At 44.3% G+C, this 20,904-nt stretch overlaps 1 protein-coding gene and 1 non-coding gene across 2 annotated transcripts in view; one reads left to right on the forward strand and one right to left on the reverse strand.

The window, feature by feature from the left end:
• Positions 1–977: 977 nt before the first annotated feature.
• The window catches only part of LOC119251061 (golgin subfamily A member 2-like), a 111,685-nt gene continuing 91,758 nt past the window's right edge, over positions 978–20,904 (forward strand). Inside the window, 1 exon segment of the mRNA XM_037518565.2 lies at positions 978–1,070. Within this exon segment, the coding sequence (XP_037374462.2) occupies positions 978–1,070 (93 nt within the window).
• On the reverse strand, positions 6,402–6,474 carry TRNAV-GAC (transfer RNA valine (anticodon GAC)). Its single transcript has one exon. It is a non-coding gene; the product is annotated as a tRNA-Val (tRNA).

A 20,904-nucleotide genomic window follows, 5' to 3' on the forward strand; every position in this document is an offset into this window, starting at 1 on the left:
TTCAACAAATGTGAAACCCCCAGAGTCTCAGGAGGCTGCCCCCCACCCAAGTGCCTGAATTCCAAGTCCTTCAACTAGAATCTGGAGAAAAAAAATACTTTTATATCCAAAAGCCAGGGCTCCTCTCCCCCAACACTTTTCCTTTCAAGGAGGTGAGGGCTGCAGTATTGGGCCTCCAGGGCCTGGGGAACCAGCAAGGTGGTGGAAGGTGGAGACAGAAAACTGATCCCCTCAGTGAAATGTGATGAGGATACCTTTATCTTTCTCACCGGTAAGCAGGCTGAGGCACAAATCAGAGCCCCTTCACCTACCTGCTTGAGCTCCCTTTCACGCCCATGATATTTATCAGGTCATGTCTTAATCCTAAAGGAAGTAGCTGCCTTACCGCCCCCCCCTTCCCCCCCCCCCCCCCCCCCCCCGCAAGCTAATACTTTGGGAGAAATGTAAGGGAATAATTTTAGAGAAATCACTTAAGGAGAAGCTAGACTTAACAGGAACAGAAAGACAAGTGAAGATGTTTGAAGGACAAGGAGGGAATTAATTCTTGTGCCCTGGGGCATTTACCAGAAAGAGTAACTGGGGGGGCTGGGGGGGTGAGGATCCTGAAAGGGCAGGGAGCGGAGGTAGGGGGTGCGTGGAGTTTTCCAATCCCGAATTGAAGCAGGCCCCCCCCCACCGCCATCCCACCCTCAGTGTGAACCCCCGAGTGAACTCACACACTCTTCTCCACCACCACCTCACTCGTCTTTTCCCCGCGTGCCAGCCCGGGTTATGAAACCGTACAGATCGGTGTTCGCGGCCCCATTGGAACTCAGTGTAACTGCGCCCAGGAAAGGGGAGCGGGAGGAGGCGCTTTCCTCCGCGCTGGAGGACCGCAGAGCCCCACTCCTGCGGGCGGATCATGCGGGAGGAAGGCAGCGAGCAGCTCCGGGACCCCCCGGGCGTTTCTGCAGCCCCCGACCCGGGTTCCCCGCAGGATGTCGGCGAGTTTCCGCCGCTTTCCCGGGTCGCGCCCCCTGGTGGCCCCTGCGGGGATCGCGCGAAACCGGCGGGACTCGCCCGAGGCCTCTGTCAGTTGAACCTTTGGGAGTTGCTTGGCCCACATTTCAAATGGACCCTTCGTCCCAGTGAATTTCCCGCGAGTCCAGAGACGAGGGCGAGCGTCTGCGTCACGGATTGGAAGGCCCGAGAAGGGAGACAGGGTGAAAGAACCCCTCAGGCGAGTAGCAGCTGTCAAAACGCGGGGTGGGAGCTGAGCCTCCAGGTGCAACCTGTGTAACCCCAATGAAGTCTTCATCTCCTGAGGCACCCAGAAGTGGTCGCCGTCAGGAGACCTGCTGGTGCTGTGGAGCCTTAAACTCAGTACAGAGATGGGGGCGCTGTCCTGAAATGACTGAGTCCCCCAAATCCGCCGCTGAACCCCCAAAGTGACTGTACTTGGATGTAGGGTCTTCCAAAAGGTACTGTTAACTGAGATCATAACGGTGGGGCTCTGGTGGCGTTCAGATGAGATGTTGGCATTCATATGATGTGGGGTCCCAGGGTTCCCTCTGGAAGTGTTTTGGAGGAATTTCCCACTCAGCAGCACACGGAGAGTTTACTAAGGAAAGAGACCTTTGCATGGACACAAACAGGAAGAGGCTGCGTTTCACAAGGGCAGGTTTATTAAAAGAGGCGCAGACTGGCAGCCTTGGGGCCAGAGCTGCACTTTGCCAGAGCAAGGGGTACTGTTATATAGTGTTCTTTGGCGGGGTCATTCCTTTGTGGACTTTTATCTGCTGTGAAATCGATGACTTTTAAGGTCTGGCTGGGTTCATCTGTAAGCACTGCTGCTTCTTGTAATGACCGACACTGTCCCGCCCCTGTGAAGCTGGCTGAAGGACCATGTTCATTTCCACCTGCACCTCTGCTGTCCGGCCTTCATCCTAAATTTTCTAATCTAAGCTCCATCAGTCCCTACTCAGATAGGATTGGCATCCTGATACGAAGAGGGAGAGACACCCAGATGTGAGCCACAAAAAAAAAAAGGCCACAGGAGAATGCAGGAAAAGGTAGCCATTTGCTAAGGAGAGAGGCCTCCAGAGAGAACCAAACTGGGACTCCTTGACCTTGAATGTCCAGTGTCCAGAACTCTCAGGAAATGAATTTTCCTTGCTTAAGTCGACCGGTCTGTGGTATTATCTTATGACAGTGCCAGCAAACCAGTGGTGTCTATTGTGTGCATGAGTCTGATTATCAGTCAACCCTCAAGAACACCCTATGGGGTGGTGACCCATTGGGCTTCATCACGGGGTCAGCAGTGTTCACACAATCTCTTTAAAATATCACTTTCTAGAATTTTTTAAAGATTTGTTTATTTATGCACACAAGAACTAGGGCACAGGCCAGAGGTGGGGGCGGGGGGAGGGCCGGTAAGAGGGTCCACCAGAGACAGAGTGGGGAACACAACAGGTGGATCTACTGAAATACACTGCTGAGGGGAGCAGCAGGGAGACAGGAGAGGTCTGCTGTGCCATGTGGGTAGCTCCCTGGCCGGGGATGGAACTCATGCTGCGTGGCTGAGGATAAGTGGCTGTGGATAGCTTCATAGTACTGAGAATTAACCCCTTGCACCACCAGGGAGGCCCCCAGTTTCTAGATATTTTAACTTTCAGTTTTACTCTCTCAAGTTGAACTTGTGCAGGGACACAACTGCTGAGGTTCTCCTTGCTCACTTTCCCTTGTAAAATTCACCTTTCTCCCACTTTTCCAGAGTAAACACCTACCCTTTCAGAATAAAGTAAAAATCCTCAGAAATAAATTAAGATACAGTGGAAATATTGATGTCTGAAAGCTCCCTTTAAATCAGCACACTGGATTAAGCCCCCATTACTGATTTTACGTAAACTCACTGAGGAAGAGGTAAAATTTCACAGTTTTCTTCTAAAAGAGCTGTTGTATTGTGGAGTGTAGAAATCAAATCCTTGGCAATAATACAGTTTCGCATTTCCATGAAATTTTATTTGATAGTTTTAGGATGAAAAGTCAAGGACCTTGGGTCCTCCAACAAAATCCTGAACGTTCTTATACATTCTTCATGGATCGCCTGGTTTTGTTTCCTAGTGTAGCAGGGAATCTGTTACTTGGTTTTGTGATATTGAGTGTTATCAGGATCTTGTTTATTTTTTTTTAAAGATTTATTTATTTATGCATACAAGAATAGGGGTACAGGCCAGAGGTGTGGGGGGTGAGAGGATTCACCAGAGACAGAGTGGGGAGCAGAACAGGCAGACTGACCGAAATACACCGCTGAGGGGAGCAGCGGGCGAGTCAGGAGAGGCCTGCCACGCCATGTGGGTTCCTCGCTGGCCAGGGATCGAATTCTTGCTGCAGTGGCTGCGGACAGCTTCATAGGTTGTGTCTTAACCCTTTGCGCCACCAAGGAGGCCCAGGATCCTGTTTAATTGTGCTTCTCAGAAAGAAAGAAACCATGCTAAGCCTGAATAGAAGACAATTAGGTGGGATCAACCAACATTTCATTTTTAATGCAAATATCATTTAATGTACATTTGCATGGTGTGCGAGGTATGCCTGCACAGAGAAGAAATTACTACAATAAAATTATTCACTGCAGCATTATTTGTAGTAAAAAGAATGGGGAGACCCTAATTATCATCATAATATAAATTATGACATATTGAAAATGGAATAATATGTATATATATACTTAAAGGATAATAAAGAGGAACATTATGCATTCAGTTGTGATTCTCTCCAATGATATCTTTAAGTGAAAAAAAGATGCAGGACGGTGTGTCTAGAGTGCCACCATGGGAACAAAGTGGAGAAGAGAATATTTGTTTTAGATTGTATATGTGCTCTTAAAACTCTCTAGAAAGGTAATAGGAAGCTGCAGACAATGGTCACCTGTGAGGGCGCAGGGAGTAAGGCAGAGGGCAAACAAATGTAGGAAGACGATGTTCAGGGCGTTGCTATCTGTACTGAGGATGTTTAACCAAGTGGATGGGTTACTTATTTTATAAATTAAATAATGTCAGAGAGCCTCGCTGGTGGCACAAAGGGTTACCTCTCAGCACCATGAAGCTATCGGCAGCCACTGCAGCACAAGTTCGATCCCCGGCCAGGGAGAAACCCACATGACGCAGCAGTCCTCCCCTGTTTCCCCGCTGCTCCTCTCAGCAGTGTATTTCAGTAGATCCACCTGTTTGCTCCCCACTCTGTCTCTGCTGAATCCTCTCACACACATAGCCCCGACCTCTGGCCTGCAACCCAGGTCTTGTATGCATAAATAAATAAATCTTTTTTAAAAAATTACATAATGTAAGAGGTACAATAAACTCATAGGAGTCAAGAGAGAAGTCTCTGGAATGGTAATGGATGCTAAATTACTAAAAAAAAAATCAAATAATTTAGGAAAAAACTATAAACGTTGTAAATGGGACTGGGGAAGGAGCAAAACTGGTGGGAAGAAGGGGGCATCACTTGTGGTCACTTGAGAAACTAGAAGCGTAAGGAGCCGCAAGTTGCTGAACGGCATCCAAGTGTTGCCTTGGGTGCCTGGCTAAATGAGACCTGGGGGTATTCAGGAAAATTATCTGATGGAAGGAAATTCAGACCCGCCCAGATTGTCCTACAGAAACTGGATCTGCCGGGAGTGACCTGAGCCTGGGAATCCAGGGCAGCGTCTTCATAGGTCAGACCAAATTTCCCACGTCCTTTTTCCACCTCTTTGGGCAGCCCCAATAACCACATCCAAAGGGGTGAGGAAGAAATGCTCTGGCTATAGCACCTTCTCCATGGATTTTCCAGGCCAAGTCTCCAAAAGTGAAAGAACAAAACTTCTTACTTCACTGTCTGTGATTTTGTAACAGGTGTAACAGGGTGGTGCCCAGGAAAAGGGGAGGTTCCAGGTTCCCTACCCCACCCAGGGAGGAGAAGAAGCTACAGAAAGGGCAGAGGAAGGAAGGAAGCAGGATGGAGCCAGAAGGAGACCTGCAGGAGGCACATGGAGCAGAGAGACATGTGAAGAAACTGCGCTTGCCTTTTGGTCCTGAACTGGGTGACACAGATGTGGGCGAGAGAACACGTGGGGAAGATAACAGTGGCAGCTTTTATCTTGATTTTGATTTTGCTCTTTTCCGCCCAGACTACTCTGGCTGATTCTGATCCTTTTCTATGGGTGTTTAAGACCTGTCCCGTTTGGGTGGACTTTTACCTCCGAGGGGATGGGTAACTGTGGGTGCTTGATTTAGAAACTATTTTCTTGTCTTTTCTGTTTTGTTCACTAATTGTATTAAAGTTCTTTTCCATTAAAGGTCTTAAATGTTTTGTCTTCATGTGGCAGATGGCAGGACCTATTTAAAGCGGGCAGGTTTGGGGGTGTTGGGGTGCCCCTCTCCCTGCCCTGTAACAATTTTAGTTTTGGTGTTTGGTGACCCGTTTCCCCTAAAAGCACAAGAATACGTTCAGGCATTCTCTTCCTCAAGCTATTGCCAATCATTGGTTGTTGCTGTTGCTTTTTGGTGTTGTGGTTAAGAAATTTACAGCCATTCAGATGGTTTAGACTTAACTGAAAAAATGGGGGGAGCTGGGGCTGGGGGACAAGCGAAGGTAGACCTGAAAGAGGGAGGGCCTTGCCTGAGTCCTAACAGTGAAACTGGCAGTGGCTGACAGCGCTGCCTTCACGTGAACTTAAGATGTAGAGAGAAAATTATTTTGCTAGTCGATGATTAGTTTAGTGATTTGAGCCCGTGAGAGTAAGTAATGCAGTTAGGGTTTCAGTGCCCGGGCAGGGTCTCATTTTATCCCGCCATCCCCCCTCCCTCCACGCCCCCCCCCCACACCCCTGCCTATTACCCCGTAAGTCCAGTATGCTGTCCAACAGAGGATGCCGCTTAACTATTTTCATGGCAAATCTCCTCTGTGTGTCAGCAGTTCAGAGCAGAAGACAGATCTAATTCCTGGCGGGCTCAGCGGAATCCGTTCTTTCTTAAGAAATTCCTGAGAAAACACCCTGCGCAGAAAGCCGGGCTGTCATGCTCTGGAGATTCCCGAGGATCCCAAGGACGCCAGCTCCTTAGTGAGTGGAGGCAGGGGGTGGGGGTGGGGGTGGGGGTAGGGGTGGGGGTGGTGGCCTTTGGCCTTTCCGGGGGGAGGGGGGGTGGTGTTTCCGCGGGTCGACAGCATCAAGGCCTTTTACAGCCCGAGCCGCGTGCGACTCCCGGGCGGGCGCAGGAATGTGGAGGCAGGAGGGCGGGGTGTGCCTGCCGCTGTGTCGCTCAGGTCTCCGAAGGGAGAGAGACGGTGCGTGCATTTGATGCAAAGCTTATATTTGGTTAGCTGAGGAAAATGAAATAATGCCCAAGAAATGTAACAAAGGAAAAAGAGAGGAGAAAAGGATCTGTTTCCGCCCGGTTTCGAACCGGGGACCTTTCGCGTGTCAGGCGAATGTGATAACCACTACACTACGGAAACTCCCGTGGAAGTGGGAATTAGAACCAAAAAGGTATGTCCAGAAAAATGTCGCTTTGGACTTTTCCTGTACTGGTTTCTTGGTGTGATCCTTTCATATCCTTCACTTTCCTTGCATTGAAACCAGTAATTCCACATCCTGATGGTTCATAGTTGTCTACTAGAAATTAGAACATATATCACAGATAAATTTACTGGAATGTCTACCAACCCATGCATAATCATTCCAGGAACGGGAAACTTTTCAAGTGCCCATCTGCAGTCTCATGAGTATGTTTGCATGAAAAAACGTAATAAATGCCACAAGAACAATCTACACACAATCTATATGAAGCTCACTGGCCTGTTGACTTCAAAAGATCAGACACAGAAGACTAGGGCAAGCAGATAAACCAGGCCACTAGGAAGTACAGGCCAGAAACAGTATTTTTTTAAAGACTTATTTATTTAGGCATACAAGAGCTGGGGGGCAGGCCAGAGATGCGGGGTGTGTGAGAGGATCACCAGAGACAGAGTGGGGAGCAGAACAGGCAGACCGACTGAAATACACTGCTGAGGGGAGCAGTGGGGGACAGGAGGTCTGCTGTGCCAACCTTCCTGGCTGGGGATTGATCTTGTGCTACAGTGGCTGCAGATAACTTCATAGTGCTGAGACTTAATCCCTTGCACCACCAGGGAAGTCCCAAGAAACAGTATTTTAAAAGTCAATGAAACCTAAAGTTGGTTCTTGGAAAACTTCAACAAAATTGACAAATGTTAAGCTGAATTGACTAAGAAAAGTAAAGAATAGGGACTCTAATTATTACTTAGAAATGAAAGTGGGGACGTTACTATGGACTTTTACAGAAAGAAAAGTGATCAAAAGGAAATATTAAGGAAAATGGGATCCCAGCATATCAGAAACCTAAATGGAATCTACAAATTACTGGAAAAACATAATTCACCAAAAATGAAACATAAAGAAACAGAAATTTGCATAGATCTATGACTAGTAAGGATATTGAAACAGTAATTAAAAAAAAAAAAAAACACCTCACTACAAAGAAAAGCCCCACCTACATAATTTCAGTGGTAATGCTACCAAATGCTTAATGAAGAATACCAATCCTTCTCAAACTCTTTCTAAAAATTGAAAAGGAGGAAACAGTTTCTATGAAATCAGCATTCCCCCAATACCAAGTAAGACAAGGTATTAGAAAGAATGAAAATTAAAACGAATCTTACATGACTATTAATGCAAAAATCCTCAAAAAATACTAGCAAACTTGATTCATTCACACATATTACAAGGATTATATGCCATGACCAAGTAATCATTTATTCCTGGAATGTAAGATGGTTTAACATATGGAAAAATCAATGTATTGTAGACCACATTAACAGAATTGGGGGTGGGGAGGATGCTTAATAATTTCAATGAATTCAGACAAAGTGTTTGACATAATTCAACACTCTTTCCTGATTAAAAACACTCAATAGGGCCTACCTGGTAGCACAAGGGGTTGGGATGCAACCTATGAAGCTATCTGCAGCCACTGCAGCATGAGTTCCATCCCCAGCCAGGGAGCTACCCACATGGCGCAGCAGACCTCTCTTGACTCGCCCGCTGCTCCCCTCAGTGGTGTATTTCAGTAAGTCTGCCTGTTCTGTTCCCTGCTCTGTCTCTGGTGAATCCTCTCACTCCCCACACCTCTGGCCTGTACCCCAATTGTTATATGCATAATAAATAAATCTTAAAAAAATAAAAACACTCCTAGTTTAAGGAACAAAAGGAAATTTTGTCAGCATGATAAAAACCACTTACAAAAATCCATAGCAAACATATTCCATAAGGAAAAACTGGAAGCTTCCCTCTCCTTACATCTGGAGCAAAACATGAATCCCTACTTTCACCACTTGGATTCAACATACTATTATCATTCCTAATCAGAGCAAGCAGGTAAGAAAAACAAAAGTCATCCAAATTAGAAAGGAAAAAGTAAAATTATTTCAATTTGCAGATAATATGATTTTACATCTAGATAATCCTTAGAACGCCACAAAAAAAAAAAGGTTAAGCTAATATACAAATTCAGTAAAAGGGAAGGATACAAAATCAACATATAACGTCAATTGTGTTTTTATACAAGAACAATGAACAAAATTTCCAAAACTAACAAGTATTTCCATTTACAATAGCATCAACAAGAATAAAATACTTGTGAATAAACTGAAGAAATGTGAGTGCACCAAAAACTAGAAAACATTGCTGAAAGAAACTAGACACCAATCAATGGAAAGACATCTGGGTTCATGGATTATACGACTAACATTGTCAGGCCTCCCTGGTGGTGCAAGGGGTTAAGCACAGCACTGTGAAGCTATCCACAGCCTCTGCAGCACGAGTTCGATCCCTGGCCAGGGAGATAGCCACAGGGCGCAGCAGACCTCTCCTGACTTGCCCCCTGCTCCCCTCAGCAGTGTATTTCAGTCAGTCTGCCTGTTCTGTTCCCCACTCTGGTGAATCCTCTCAACACCCCCTACCCACACACCCCTGGCCTGTACCTCAGTTCTTGTATGCATACGTAAATAAATCTTTAAAAAAAATGTTAAACATAGATTTACCATGTAATTCATCAATTTAACTTTTACGTGTGTCCTGAAAAGAAAAGCAGGGGCTCAAACAGATGTTTGCACATCAATATTCACAGCACCGTTATTCACAATAGTTAAAATGTGGAATTAAGTCAAATGACAATCAACCTATAACCAAAATAGAGTATGCATATATAACGGAATATCATTTAAGCTTTAAAAGGCATGACATTCTGATATAGGCTACAACATAACAGACCTTGAAAACTTTGTTAAGTAAAATAAGCCAGTCCCAAAGGAAAAATATTTTTATGATTCTGTTTATATGAGATACCTAAAATAGCCAAATTCAGAGACAGAAAGAGTGGTTGCAATAAGGTGGTCCCCAGGAAAAGGGGAGGTTCCAGGTTCCCTGCCCCTGGATCAGGGTGGATCAGCACAGGGGAAGGAAAGAAGCAGGATGGGGAGCAGAAGGAGGCCTGGAGGAGGCACGTGAAGCAGAGAGACATGTGAAGAAGCTGCACTTGCTTCTTGGTCCTGGACTGGGCGACACAGACGTGAGTGAGAGACCCGTGGGGAGGTCAACAATGGCAGTTTTTGTCTTGATTCTGATTTTGCTCTTTTTGTCTCAGACGTGCTGGTCCCCTTCTGCCCCTTCCTGGGGGTCCCCTCCAGGAGGTGCTTTAGACTGTGACAGGTTTTCAAGCCTCAGTGGCCCTGCTTTGGGCCAACCCTGTCTGGCTGGACATTTATCCACGAGCGGATGGTACCACTGGGGGCTTGATTTGCAAACTATGTTCTTTATCTTTCCCTTCTCATTTCTTTGTTATACACTAATAGTATTAAAGTTTCTTTCCATTGAGGGTCTTATGCACTAGAATATGTTTTGTCTTGATAGGGTAGATGGTAGAAACTCTTTAGAGCAGACAGCTTTGGGGGTTCTGGGGTGCCCCTCACCCTGCCCTGGTACATGGTTACCAAGGACTAGAGAAAAGTGGGGATGAGAAATCTTACTTCATGGCTACAGGGTGTTTGTTTGGCATGATGAAGAGGATATTCCATCTGGAGATGGATAATTGTGATGGTTGTGCAACATCGTGAAGGTACTTAATGCCACAGAATTGAACACTTAGAAATGGTTAAAACGGCAATTTTATGTTGTTAAAAATGTCCTGAAAAAGACTAGGCATGTATAGTAAAAGGGCTAGAAAATTAATGAACAGAGAAAGCCATACAGCACGAAGGTTAACCATAAAAAGGTTGATGTGACTGTATGAACAAGAAAATATAATGTAGACTTTAAGGCAAGAAGTATTACCACAGAGACATTTCATGATACAAGAGGCATTTTATAGTATTAAGAGACATTTTATAAAAGAGATATAACAATTCTCAGTGTCCATGCATCTACTAACAATTACGTTACAGAACAAATATGTAATTAAAATGCACACATATATGGACATGAAAACTCACTTCCACACAAAAACCTGTACATGACTGTTCATGGCAGCCATAGTATTTGTAATAGCAGGGGGTAGGACCATTCATGGTCCGCAGCACCATTACTCCTCTGGGCCTGGCAGCGAGTCTGCCTGCTCTTATTTGCTCTCATTTCATTTGTCCACTTCATTCACTGTTTTTTTTTTTTTTTAAGATTTATTTTATTTATACAATAGCCAGGGTACAGAGTGGTGAGAGGATTCACCAGAGACAGAGTGGGGAACAGAACAGGTACACTGACGAAATACGCTGCTGCGGGGAGCAGCAGGTGAGACAGGAGAGGTCTGCTGCGCCATGTGGGTTGCTCCGAGGCCGGCGGGGATCGAACCGGCACTGGAGAGGCTGTGGACAGCTTCACAGCGCTGCGCTCAACCGCTTGCGCCACCAGGGAGGCCCCACTGTTCATTTGATTTGTGAATCACTCATTTCATTTGGGTGTGTGATACCTGGGACAACGTCCTGGGATTTATATACATTTTTCTCTAATTTTGGCTGCTAATGATTTTGTGTCTTTCACACACAAAAGATGCATGATCCCTGCAAGTTTGATTCCTTTTCAGTGTCATCTTGAAGTTCAGGACAGCATCATCTATATCAAGGAAGGGCTTGGCTGAGATTCCCAGGGTGTGATCCCTTGGGTTGAATTTGAACATTTATGGACTTAACATGCAAGTTACCTGTCTCCCCTCAGATAGGCAGAGCAGGCACAGGGTAGATAATCACTCTACACACTCCCACTAGAAAGACCATAGCAAGACACACTGGTCCACAGCAGTTTCTAGAATCCCATGGGCACACGATACTGCTTGCTAAGAACTCAGTGGTGCTTTCTGGCAATGATTTTTCCAGAGCTCTTGGCTCCATCCTCTGGACTCTTCACCTCATGCTCTGCATCATCTACAGAGATACGGTTGTCAAGCATCAGTATACATCAGAGGGTTTGTTAAAACACAAGCTGCTGGACTCCACCCCCAGAGGTCTAGGGTGCAGCCCCAGATTTGCATTTTTAAGCTTCTAGGTGAGGTTAATGCTGCTGGCTCCGGGACCACACTTTGAGGACTGATGGCCTATCTCATAAGGTCATGGCACGGATGTGGAAACTCAGCACACGCAGTGCTTAGAACTGCACTGGCATATTACAGGCGCGAACACATTTTAGCCAGTATCGCCACTTAGGAATGGATTCTCTGCAAGAGAAAATTCTATCCCAGTGGGTTACAAAGAAAGCAGTTTACAGGACATTTAACAAGGGGCCCCTGGTCAGGAATGTCATGTCCCTGGATCCTCTGGCTTCTTGCTTCACTGTCTCTGTCCTGTGGCTTTTCCCATCACATTCACACAAGAGCTGCTGTTCCTCCAGGAACCCTGGCTGCAATTCAGAAGGGAAGAGAAAAGGGCAACGAAAGGTTAAGGGTAGGTAGAGAATTCCTGCCAAGTCACATCCCCCACCCCCCACCTTTTGTAAAGATTGTACTTATTTTAGAGAAGTCACTTCCTTTTAAGATAAATCAAAAAAACATTTGCAGGAGCCCCCAAGAGACATTCACTAGGGATCTGTGTATTTTTCTGAGTCAGTCTACACTGTTCATCGATCTGTACAGTCTGAAAACTGTAACCCTGAAGCCACATTTCTTGACTCAAGCATCAAAGTATCTTATCAAAAAGGATTTCTCTCCCCTTCATTCCCCATCTCAGGTATCACATGAACTCTCAAGACCTCAGGGCTTAGAACCCTCTTAATTATTGTCTCCCTTCCTTTTTTTTTTTTTTTGTTTCTGCTGAACTTGTAAATACTGCTTATATTATTCAAATACTTGTTTAAAAGTAGTAGTCGTATAGGATGTGTGGGGGTGTGTGTGTGTTTTAATGTGATTTCCCAAAAAGACTTTTTTTTTTTGTATTTTCTTCCTGTTCCATTAGTATAAACTTGGGGAACAAAGAGCATTAACTTAGGAAATAAGTTCCTCGGCCTGACATGGGAGGCTGGCATTAATAATTGAAAAATTGGGTCCTCTAATAGGAGAAACTGGAAGAGACAAAGCTTCTTTCTTTTCTGAGTGTTTAAAAATTGCTTAATTCAGGAGGATAATCCATTTTTGTAAAAATATTTATTTATGTATACAAGAACTGGGGTACAGGCCAGAGCTGTGGGGGGAGGGGGTGACAGGATTCACCAGAGACAGAGTGCGGAACAAAACAAGCAGACTGACCGAAGTTCACTGCTGAGGGGAGCAGCTGGGAGACAGGAGAGGTCTGCTGCGCCATGTGGATATCTCCCTGGCTGGGGATCGAACTCGTGCTGCAGAGGCTGCGGATAGCTTCATTGGTTGTGTCTTAATCCCTTGCGCCACCAGAGAGGCCCAGGAGGATAATCTCAATACTGAAAAAGGTTTGCATCCCTCAACATATCACTGTCATTTAATTGGAGGAAGTTATTTCCTACCTACAGAAATGTTGACTGGATCATCTGGAATGCCATCCTGTCCCTGAAAACATTTAGATCGAAGGTAGTAATTCTAAACTCTCAGCTGATCCATGTATTAAATGGGTTTGGTTCTGTTCAGAACTCTGAAGATATTAAAATCTTAAAACTGAGACAGTAAAGGATATTTTAAAATGGCACGGAGGTTCACATTCTGAAAACAGTAAACCTAGCAAGTTAATGTTGCGAGGGGGCTCACTCCCTTCTAGATGAGTCAGAGTTGAGAGAAAGAGCTTTATCCCAAATTGGCCCAAGAATTTGTTCCAAAGTACAGAGAACAAGTGATTTATGAGAAACAAGGCACACTTTTAACCAATCATCTAGCTTAGAAATATCAGTCTTTAAATAAAATCAGTTTGACTCTGTCCTACTAATATTATGCTTAATCTAGTTTTATATCAAACTTTTTAATATCTAACTCCAGCTTTCTGGAGAAAGCAGCTGAAATATACTTCCCCTCAATTAACAGACACCCTCGTTTCCTTAGATTGCCCTTAACCCATTCATGGTTTAAGAAAATTTGGAGAGGCCTCCCTGATGGTGTAAAGGGTTAGTCTCAGCACTATGAAGCTATCCGAAGCCACTGCAGCAGGAGTTCCATCCCCAGCCAGGGAGCTACCCACATGGAGCAGCAGACCTCCCCAGCTGCTCACCTCAGCAGTGTACTTTGGTCAGTCTGCCTGTTCTATTCCCCACTCTGTCTCTGGTGAATCTTCTCATCCCCTGCATCCTGACCTATACCCCAGTTCTTGTATGCATAAATAGATCTTTTAAGGAAAGAAAATTTGGAAAAGGTAAACGTTCGCTTCCAAGACTCTTTGATGAGAAATTACAATTTCCTGAAATTTGAAAATCCACAAATCCACTTCATAGTCTTAGCTTTTGGTAACTTCTTTAACTATCAGAACAGTGCAGCATTGGGAAATTTATTTGGGGCTGTCATAAAACCTTGTTAAATGCTAATATGAATGATTTCCTAAATATAGGTTTTCCTGTGTCAAATGAGATGTGACCTCTGGCCAAACACTTTCTCAACTAGTCATATTCACAAGCTCCCTTACTGGGTTTTTGGGCTGAATTGTGTTGCCCCAAAATTCATATGGTTAAGTCCTGACCCTTAGAACCTCTGAATGTGGCTGCATTTGGAAATGGGGTCTTCACAGAGGTAAATGTGGAAAAGTAAAAGTGAGGTCATTTGGTAGACCCTAATCCAATATGGCTGGTGTCCTTAGAAAAAGGGGAAATGTGAATACAGAGATGGGACAGAGGGAAGCCAACATGAAGGCTTGCCCTCTACAGGTCAAAGAGAAAGACCTGAAACATCTCCCTTTGGCAGACTTCAAAGGAATCAACCTTGCTGACACTGATTTTGGATATTGAGCTTCCGGAGCTACGAGACAATACATTTGTCCTATTTCAGCCACCGTGTTATGGTGCTGTTATGGTGGCCCTCGAAAACTAGCACAGCTGGGATTCTCTGATCCAGTACAAAAGTTTTCTCTCACTCCTCATATTCAAAAACCTCTCGTCTTTCCCCATGCAAGGTCACTGTTAGACGAGAAGGTTGAGCTATGACTGAAAAATTTCCCACACTTTTCACAAAGTCTGTCCTAAACATATGGCTCTTCTCACATCTGAAACAATCGGCTTTGCCTACATAGACAAGGACAATGGTCTGGAGATGGTGGAGTAGCAAGAAAAGCACAGACCCCTGGAGAACTTTTTGAGAGGAGCTTTTAGAAATCTCTGACTTGCTTTTCTGTGGGTCTTACACATGGCAAATACATTTTCAGTTGTGCTTAAACTGCAGTTACTGTTCTTCTTGGTCCTAATCATATAAACAACCTTATATATGAAAGACAACAAAAAGGGGCTGATGGGACCTCCTTGGTGGCACAGGGTTAAAGTCTCAGCACTATTGCCAGCCACTGCAGCTGAGTTCAATCCCTGGCCAGGGAGCTAACCCCACATGGTGCAGCAGAACTCTCCTGTCTCACCCACTGCTCCCCTCAGCAGTATATTTCAGTACACCTGCCTGTTCTGTTCCCCACTCTGTCTTTGGTGAATCCTCTCACTCCCCCCCGGCCCCACCTCTGGCCTATACCCCAGTTCTTCTGTCCCCTGGCCGGGGATCGAACTCGTGCTGCAGAGGCTGTGGATAGCTTCATAGGTTGCATCTTAACCCCTAGCGCCACCAGGGAAGCCCGACCTAGCTTTTCTATGGACAAGACCACAGATGCATAAATGAAATGTATGAGAAGAGCCATAAAAAGACAGTAATGTTGGTGTACATAGACTGGAGGGAGACCTCTCCTGTCTCATCCACTGCTCCCCTCAGCAGTGTATTTCAGTTCATCTGCCTATTCTGTTCCCCACCTGTCTCTGGTGAATCCTCTCACCTCCCCCACCTCTGGCAAAGTCTTATATCATGAGCTACATATACATGATTCTTCCCTGGAAACTAAGTAAAATACACACAGACCTTAATGCACTTTTTAAGGGTCTCTGAATATAATGAAAACCACAAGTGCAAAATCTACCTCCAAATATTGCTTTTGATGGGTAATGTCTAACTACCTCCAAATGCACTTTTGTCTGGTAATGTTTAATCTCTCTGAAAAGTGCATTAACACTCAGTATTGAAAGTCTAGTGAGATGAACAATGTATATTTGATTCCTCTCTGGAAATTTGATTCCTCTCTGGAAAATACCTAGGAGTGGAATTGCTGGATCATATGGAATCTCTATGTTTAGTAGGTCAAGAAATCTCCACACAGCTCTCCATAGTGGTTGGACCATTTTGCACTCCCACCAGCAGTGCAGGAGAGTTCCTTTTTCTCCACATCCTCGCCAACATTTGTTGTTGCTAGATTGTTTAATATGTGCCATTCTCACTGGTATAAGATGGTATCTCATTGTAGTTTTGATTTGCATTTCCCTGATTACAAGTGATGTTGAACATTTTTTCATATGCCTGTTGGCCATTTGCCAATGTATATATTTTTTAACCAGGTTTTATTTTTTTTATGTTTTGTTTATTTTTTTAAGATTTTTTTATATTCCCCACCCTTATTTTGACCCCAATCCCTCCTCTCCCTGCCTCCCCATAGAGTGTCTCTGGTTTATAGTTGCTTGTTGATTTTGATTTTTTTTCTTTATTATAGTTATTCTTCTTCCTGGTTCCTTATTTAGGTTTTCTAGATTCCTGCTATGAGTGAGACCATCTGGTATTTGTCTTTTTCTTTCTGGCTTATTTCGCTGAGCATGATCCCTTCCAGCTCCATCCATGTTGCTGCAAATTGCATGAGTTTATCTTTTTTGATTGCTGAGTAATATTCTATTGTGTATATATACCACATCTTGATCCAGTCATCTATTTTTGGGCATTTGGGTTCTGCGGACTTTTAACAGTCACTGGTTAGGAGGAAATCGGAAGTGCTCAAACTACACCCTAATGCCTTTTGACCAATAATGCTGAATTGCTGTGCAAATGACAGTAACCCTCAGAATTCAAAGTCTAGTAACATAAGCTGCATATATGTGATTCCTTCCTGGAAAATAAGTAAAATACACACTGATCTCAATGCAGGCTTTTGCATTGGATATGAGGAAAATCATAGGTGCTCAAACTACCTTCAAACAGCACTTTTGGGGCCTCCCCGGTGGCGCAGCGGTTGAGCGCTGGGTTGCGAAGCTGCCCGCGGCCTCTGCGGCGCCGGTTCGATCCCCAGCTGCTCCCCGGCCACCAGAGAAGGGTCGCACATGGCGCGCAGACCTCTCCTGCTGCCAGCTGCTCCCCTCAGCAGTGTACTTCGGTCCTTCTGCCTGTTCTGCTCCCCGCTCTGGCTCTGGTGAATTCTCTCACCCTCCCGTGCTTCATAAATAAATAAAACATGCCTCTATAAAAAAAAAAGTGTCATATTATTAAAAAAAAAAAACAAAACAAAAAACAGCACTTTTGGTGGGTAACGCTGAATCTCCGGAAAACTGCACTAACAGAATTCAAAGTCTAGTGACATGAGCAATGCAAATGTGATTCCTCCCTGGAAACTAAGTAAAATCCACACTGATCTCAATGTGGGCGTTAAACAGTCACTGGATATTAGGAAAATCATGTGTTCAAACTACTACAAACAGCTCTTTTGGGGCCTCCCCTGGTGGCGCAGCGGTTGAGCGCTGGGCTGCAGAGGCTGCCCGCAGCCTCTGCAGCGCTGGTTTGTTCCCTGGCTGCCAACTAGGGTCCCACAAAAACAAACAAACAAACAAACTCTTTTGGCTGGTAATGCTGAATTGATCTGAAATCTGCACTAACACTAAGAGTTCAAAGTCTAGTGAAATGAGCAATGCAGATGTAATTCATCCCTGGATACTAAGAAAAATACACACTGATCCCAATACAGGCTTTTAACAGGCACCTGTTATGAGGAAAATCATAAATGCTCAAACTACCTTCAACAGCACTTTTGGTGGGTAATGCTGAATCTCTTGGAAAACTGCACTAACAGAGTTCAAAGTCTAGTGAAAGGAACAATGCATATGTGATTCCTTCCTGGAATCTAAGTAATATTCACAATGATCACAATGAGGGCTTTTAATAGTCACCTCTTATGAGGAAAATCGTAAGTGCTCAAGCAACCTTCAAACAATGCTTACAGTGGCTAATGCTGAATCTTGTTGAAAACTGCACTGACACTCAAGAGTTCAAAGTCTAGTGACATAAGCAATGCATATGTGATTCCTCACTGGAAGCTAAGTAAAATACACACTGATCTCATAGTGGGCTTTTAACAGTCACTGGATATGAGGAAAGTCATAAGTGCTCAAACTAATGCCAAACAGCGTTTGGGCCAGTAATGCTGAATTGCTCTGAAAACCGCACTAAGACTCAGAGTTCAAAGTCTAGTGACATGAGCAATGCATATGTGATTCCTCCCTGGAAACTAAGAAAAATACACAGTGATCTCAATGCTGGCTTTAAAGGTCAATGGATATGAGGAAAATCATATGTTCACAAAGTACCTCCAAACAGCTCTTTTGGTGGGTAATGCTGAATCTTGCTGAAAACTGCACTAACAGAGTTCAAAGTCAGTGATATGAGCAACACATATGTGATTCTCTCCTGGAAACGAAGTAAAATACACACTGATCTCAATGCAGGTTTTTAAAGTCACTGGATATGAGGAAAGTCATAAGTGCTCAACTACCTTCAAACAGCAATTATGGTGGGTAATGCTGAATCATGCGAAAAACTGCAAAAACACTAAGAGTTCAAAGTCTAGTGAAATAAACAATGCAAATGTGATTTCTCCCTGGAAACTTAGTAAAATACACACTGACTTAATTCTGGCTTTTAAAAGTCACTGGATATCAGGAAAATCATAAGTGTTCAATGCTGCTAATGCTGAATCTCCCTGAAAAGTGCACTAACTCTCAGAGTTCAAAGTCTAGTGACATGGGCAATTCATATGTGATTCCTCCCTGGTAATTAAATAAAGTACACAGTGATCTCAATGGGGGCTTTAAACAGTCACCTGTTATGAGGAAAAACGTAAGTGCTCAACCAACCTCTAAGCAGCGCTTTTGGTGGGTAATGTTAAACCTTGCTGAAAACCGCACTAACACTCAGAGTTCAACGTGTAATGACATGAGGAACGCATATGTGATACTCCTTGAAAAAATGTAAAAGACATACTGATCTCAATGCAGGCTTTTAAAAGTCACTGCATATGAAGAAAATCACAAGTGCTCTAACTGCCTACAAAAAAGCACTATTGCCAGTACTGCTGAATCTCAATGAAACCGCACTAACACTCTGAGTTCAAAGTATAGTGAGAAGAGCAACTCCTATGTGATTCTGCCCTGAAAATTGAGTGAAACACACAGAGTTGCTAATTTGGACTCTTGAGAGACACAGGATATGAGGAAAATCCTAACTGTTCTAACTGCCTATAAGTCAGCACTTTTTTTTGGTAATGGTGAGTCTCAATGAAAACTGCACTAGCTCTCACGGTTCAAAGTGAGTGAGAAGAGCAATACCTATAGGATTCCGCACTGGAAACTGAGTAACATAAAAATAGTTGCCAATGCAGACTCTACAAAACAGTGGATATAAGGAAAATCATAAATGCTGTAACTGCCTTGAAGACAGCACTATTGCCGGTAATGGAGAATCTCATTGAAAACTGCACTAACACTCAAGGTTCAAAGGGAGTGACAAGAGCAACTCCTGTGTGAATTTGCCCTGGAATCTGATAAACATACACACAAGAGCCAATGTGGACTCTGCAAAATCACTGCATATGAGGAAAATCATAAGTGCACTGATTGCCCTCAAGACAGCATTATTGTGGGTAATCTCAATGAAAACTGCACTAACACTCAGAGTTCAAAGTGTAGTGAAAAAAGGAGCTCCTACAACATTCCACTGCAAAAACTGAGTGAAATAAACAGAGATCACAATGCAGACTCTAAAGAGTCAGGGGTTTGAGGAAAGTCCCAAGTGCTGTAACTGCCTGAAAGCCAGCACTACTGCTGGTAATGCTGAATCTCAATGGAAACTTCTCTAACAATCAGAGTTCAACATATAGTCAAAAGAGCACATCCTATGTTATTCTACCCTGGTAAATGAGTAAAATAAAAAGAGTTTCCAATGTAGACTCTTGAAAGTCACTGATATAAGGAGATTCCCAAGTGCTGTAATTGCAAAACAACACTCCTGACGTCATGTTGAATCTCAGTGGACACTGCACTAACACTCAAAGTTCAAAGTAAGTGACAAGAGCAACGGCTATGTTCTTCAGCCTAAGACACTGAGTGAAATATAAACAGTTCACAAAACAGACATTAAAAGTGACTGGATATGACGAAAATCTCAGATGCTGTAACTGCCTGCAAAACAGCACTAATGGTGGTAATGCTGAATCACCATGGAAACTGCACTAACTAGAAGAGTTCAAAGTGTAGTCTAAAGAGCACATCCTATGTGATTCCACCATGGTAAATGAGTCAAATACACAGAGTTCCCAATGTAGACACTACAAAGTCACTGGTTATGCGGAAATTATCAAGTGCTGTAATTGTCAGCAAAACGGCACTCCTGCAGTTGTGCTGAATATCAGTGGAAACTGCACTATCACTCAGAGTTCAAAGTAAGTGACAGAGCAACTGCTATCTTTTTCTCCTTGGAAACTGAGTGAAATACACACAGTTCACAAAGCGGACTTTTAAAGTTACTGGATAAGGAAAAAGGTGCTCTATCTGCCTACAAAACAGCACTACTGCCGGTAAAGCTGAATCTCAATGGATACTGCACTAACTAGAAGAGTTCAAAGTGTAGTGAAAAGAGGAACTTCTATGTGATTCTGCCTTGGAAATTGAGTGAAATACAGAGATCCCAATCCCGAGTTTTAAGACTCACTGCATATGAGGTGAAAGGTCCATGCAGCAGGCCGGAATGCAGGAGCCAACCAGGAAGCCCACCGGGGGGGCAGGAATGAGGATACCTGCCTGGAGGACTCAGACAATGAGCCTCCCCCCTCCCACTACGAGTCTCATCTCAGACAAAAGAACCTTTACCTGCCCTACAAACTTTTCCCGCCATAGGAGCCCAACTACCCACCCGACCTCTCCTCACCCTATAAAACCCTGCTTCCCCCTAACAACGTGCGCGGCTTCACTGACCCCCACCTTGGGTCTGTGAGGTCCGCCCGGGGCGCAATAAACTTTCCCTCCCTTTGAGAAATGTAGCCTGGCTCTCCTTGTCTTTACCGCGCCGAACCTTTCATGAGGAAGGTCCCAAGTGCTGTAACTGCCTGCAAAACAGCACTATTGCTGGTAATGCAGAATCTCAATGGAAACTGCTCTAACACTCAGAG

The sequence above is a fragment of the Talpa occidentalis genome, unplaced genomic scaffold, assembly GCF_014898055.3.
Source record: "Talpa occidentalis isolate TD23 unplaced genomic scaffold, MPIMG_talOcc4v2.1 talOcc4.2, whole genome shotgun sequence".
NCBI classification, from domain to species: Eukaryota; Metazoa; Chordata; class Mammalia; order Eulipotyphla; family Talpidae; genus Talpa; species Talpa occidentalis.